The sequence below is a fragment of the Anoplopoma fimbria genome, chromosome 5 (genome assembly GCF_027596085.1).
Source record: "Anoplopoma fimbria isolate UVic2021 breed Golden Eagle Sablefish chromosome 5, Afim_UVic_2022, whole genome shotgun sequence".
Classification (NCBI taxonomy): domain Eukaryota; kingdom Metazoa; phylum Chordata; class Actinopteri; order Perciformes; family Anoplopomatidae; genus Anoplopoma; species Anoplopoma fimbria.
In genome coordinates, this window is record NC_072453.1 from 1202101 (window position 1) to 1206314 (window position 4214).

Below are 4214 nucleotides of genomic sequence, written 5' to 3' on the forward strand. Positions count from 1 at the left end.
TGACTGCAACTATCAATCATTTTTTTTTAATCTTCAAATTCCATTCTTGGTTGATCATTTGGCATGTTAAATGTAAAATTGTAATCAAGACAGAACTACTACAAGAACAACTCAAACAGCTTGTGTTTAAGCAATACTATACAAAACCTCATCTTTGTACATTGTGACAAATGCCAGTCTAGTTTTTATAGCAACATTAGTTGTTGTAGGTCAGTTGTAATTATATTTGCATTTAAAACGCTCAAGTGTTTCTGATTTCTTCTACAGCATACATGCATTTTACAATTAAGGGAGGCATGGGGTTGGAGAACAGTATGAAACAATGAATTATCACGTAGTAGTACCAACAAGAACTTCACTATACTTTCACCCCTACCTTTTTAATTGGTACATTGTGTGTTTGTTTTATTTTTTTATGGCAAACTCCCTAGTCAGTTTTATGTGAAACACAAATGTGTATAACTTATCGCACATGTCTTAAAAAGCGCCTGTAATATAAAGACACGACACACCCAGCTCGCAGCATCCTAAATGTGGACAATATAAAGAAGGAAAGACAGGACGAAACCTAAAATGCATAAAATGGCTGCTTTCATGTTGGGTTCAAAGCATACAGCAAAGTTTTTTTTGTGCACCTTAACCATCTCATACACCTATGTGACAGTAGAAGGTAGGCGGCTTGCTGGACTGCTAGCAAGCAATTTTGGCACACCCAAGCATGAGAGTTGAGTCTCTGCCCACTGCACCATAGAAATAGGTGTGGGAATAACTTTGTGGGTGGGGCTTCCAATCACGGTGGTTCAGATTAGGCGATCATGCTGTGAGATCCACAGCAACCGTTTTGTCGTCTTATGCATTTACTGTGCAATGGGCTCGGGGCCCTCTGCAGCCGGCCCCGCCGCTCACTGTACAAAATGCGACCAAGAGGTGTAAGTGACTCTCCGGAACTTGTTCCTCCTGCAGCTTGAACTTCATTTCCTTCACCCTATTTAAAAAAATATATATATATTTTCTGCTTTGTTTCAGGATCATGGCTGAGATGAAGGAGCGCACATTCATTGCCATCAAGCCCGATGGTGTGCAGAGGGGCATCATTGGAGAGGTCATCAAGAGGTTTGAGACAAAAGGCTTCAAACTCGTTGGCATGAAGATGCTCCATGTAAGTAGACATTTTATTTCTTTGTACGGCTTTCACGCTTAACTAGGTTGCTTTCCCCACAGTCCCTTGTATTTTTAACCACCTCAGCACATGGTCTTGTGAGTGTGCAGTGTTGCGGTTAAGAACCTCCGGTGAGCGGATAAGCCTAAGAGTCTATTCCTGACTGTAGCATAGATTAGCACTGAGTCAAAGACTCTGATCCTCTAACCTCTCATCTGGGACAGAGTGGGATTCCACCTTTACCATAAAGTGTTTTCATAAATAATCCTGCGTTATGCAAGAATTCATGTAAACTACAGCACATGCAACAGGTCCTTTCTGTGCTACTGAGGTGAAGCTAATCAACCCTTAATTGCTCAAATTGAAATCCTGGTGTCATTGTGGTTAGTGGTGCAGTAGGAAGTGGGAGCCAAGTACAGTTTGAATGAGGAGCACACAAAGACCAGAGAAAGCTGGACTCATGATTGAATGACAATTTTTAATTGTCATCTTGCTGAAATGTTGAATGCAAACCTCCTCTCTAAAATTTGCTGTGCCCTAAATGTCTTCCCACCGGTCTTCAGTTTGAACAGAAATCATTTTACTTAACTTGCACACTGAGTTGGTCGGATTTGTCCTCGTACACTAGCGTTGCAGATGTTCCAGCAGTTGTCTGTCCCACAGACCAGAGCTGTCTCCTCAAAGGGCTTTCTGGTTATTAAACTTGTGTGACTAGAGCCATGACATTGAAGAGACGTAACGACCGTGTGACCTTAAGGTTGTCGTGCCAGCTGTGAACAAATAGGATGTAGTACTTGCTAGTCTTTTAGTCTGCTTCAGAGGATGGTTGTTCAGTGTCACTCAAAGCAAATCATGATCAGGGACATCAGGAAGTCAATAAAGGGCTGAGGGCTGGGTCACGACATTATCAAGGACGTGGCTGTGACTTTGGATTGCGTTTGTGTGTGGAGCACTTTGCTCCCTTGTGTAGGAGACATGGATTCAGCCCTGGATCAGGATAGCTGCAGTGTGCTGATTAGATGCCAATGCTTTTTCCCCAAATTTCCCCAAAACTCAGTGATCTGAGTTCTATTGAAGATAACACAGGGGCAGGATTTGATGTAGCTTTTGGGGGCGAGTTGGCACCACCCTGTGACCAAACGTATGCAGCCACTAGTGGAAACAAGAACTTGGCAGGGTTGTCATGTTTAATCTTAAGTAAATGAGTGGAGTTCTGTCCACATCCTCAAAGGACACAAACTAGTCTTTCTCTCATCCATGCTTTTATTAGTTTTTCTGTTAGCATTTGGCTAAACCCAATGAGTTAACAATCTATCATGCGCCTCCAGCTTGTTTAAAAAAAAAAAAAAAAAAAAAAAACTACTCGGCTTTTAATTAATACTTAAGTATCAGCTCTGTTTTAGCCTCTTTTCTGGTTACCGGTCAGTTTTAGAATTTACGATGTTACTTCACGGTTCAGCCTATAGCTACATTGCTGAGTTGCTGCTCCCCTGTGAGTCGGGCGCAGCCTCAGGCAGGTCAGCTCAAGACTGAAGCTGTCTGATGCCCCTCGGATCTGGAACTCGGTCTGAGTCTTGTAGCATCTTTTTTAATCTTTTCAAAACCTATTTTTATAAACCTTTTTATTAATTTTAACAGATATTTTCAACATGTCTTAATTTGCTAAAATCCTGAAATGTTTTAATCGTGCTTCAGCAGCTTGTACTTTTTTTTTTTTTTTTTTTTTTTTTGAAAAGCACTTTATAAATGATTTGATACTTGAAACGCCCTCTTGCACTTAATCTTTTTAAATCCTATAAACTAGTATTGCGAGTCCCTGCGATCGGTACTGCACATGTGCAACTCTCCCCAGATATGAGAAGTGAAAAAACACTGCAATATTTCCTAGCCCAACATGGCATTTTACTTGCCCTTGGGAAGCCTGATTGTTGAGCCCCGCTGTACAACATGGACAAAGAATCAGTATTCAATGTAGACTGGTTTCACATGTCTGATTCCTAATGGGATTAATAAGGTCAGTATCTTTCTACATTGTCTCCTTGCTGCAGGCCTCTGACGACCTCCTGATGAAGCACTACGCTGACCTGAAGGAAAGGCCATTCTTTCCTACCCTCATCAAGTACATGAGCTCTGGGCCAGTGGTTGCCATGGTAAGAAGAGACACAACTGATTGGTTAGACTGTGTGGTGTGTCAGTTGAACCGGAGAGAGGAATGTACCAGGAGATGAGTTGATGAACCTAAAACCTGCTTTTGCTGCAGATATCATTTCCCACCCATTGGTGTGATGTTGATTCTTAAAGACTCCTGGAGAAGAGCTAACAAGCAGCCAGCTTCATGCCTCTGTTATGTGTTTCAGGTGTGGGAGGGCAAGGGTGCTGTGAAGACCGGCAGGGTGATGCTGGGTGAGACCAACCCCGCTGACTCCAAGCCCGGAACCATCAGAGGAGACTTCTGCATTGATGTCAGCAAGTGAGTACTTTTATGTGACTTCAGCAGAGCCCTAAACTTACAACACAGTATACAGACTGTCGGTAACCCTCACATGACTTTTTGTATTGCTCTGTCCTCACTTTTAATATGTGCATTATTGTTTTTCATAGGAACATCATCCACGGAAGCGACGCAGTGGAGAGTGCCAACAAGGAGATTTCCTGTGGTTCACAGATGAGGAGCTGGTCAGCTACACTAGCTGTGCCTTCAGCTGGCTCTACTGAGCACTCCTCACACTGGAGTATATATATGATGCATGTTTAAAGTGCTGGTTCACACCTGCTCTGAGGCAGGATTGGAGGGAGCCATAATCTGGGATCAGGTGGTCTGATTTCAGATCTGTATATCTGTACATAGCCAGTTCACACCATTGCCTATAAACACCGGGGGTACTGCTGCCTTTGCCCTAGAATAATGGACACGAATGCAAATATAACTATCAAAAGCCAGCTGCAGGGCTCCAGGAAGATTTCTGACTTATCAGGATTTTTAACCCCCACACCACCATAGTATTATCGTGAAGAATAAATCTGTCAAAGACCATCTATACATTTTTGTAAATGG

The 4214-nt window shown here is 42.5% G+C and overlaps 1 protein-coding gene across 1 annotated transcript; it reads left to right on the top strand.

The window, feature by feature from the left end:
* Window positions 1-1030: 1030 nt before the first annotated feature.
* On the top strand, window positions 1031-3874 carry LOC129091219 (nucleoside diphosphate kinase A2-like). Its single transcript, XM_054598754.1, is given in 5 exon segments — window positions 1031-1159; window positions 3208-3309; window positions 3517-3629; window positions 3761-3807; window positions 3810-3874. Coding segments are annotated over 5 exon segments (456 nt in total).
* Window positions 3875-4214: the final 340 nt, after the last annotated feature.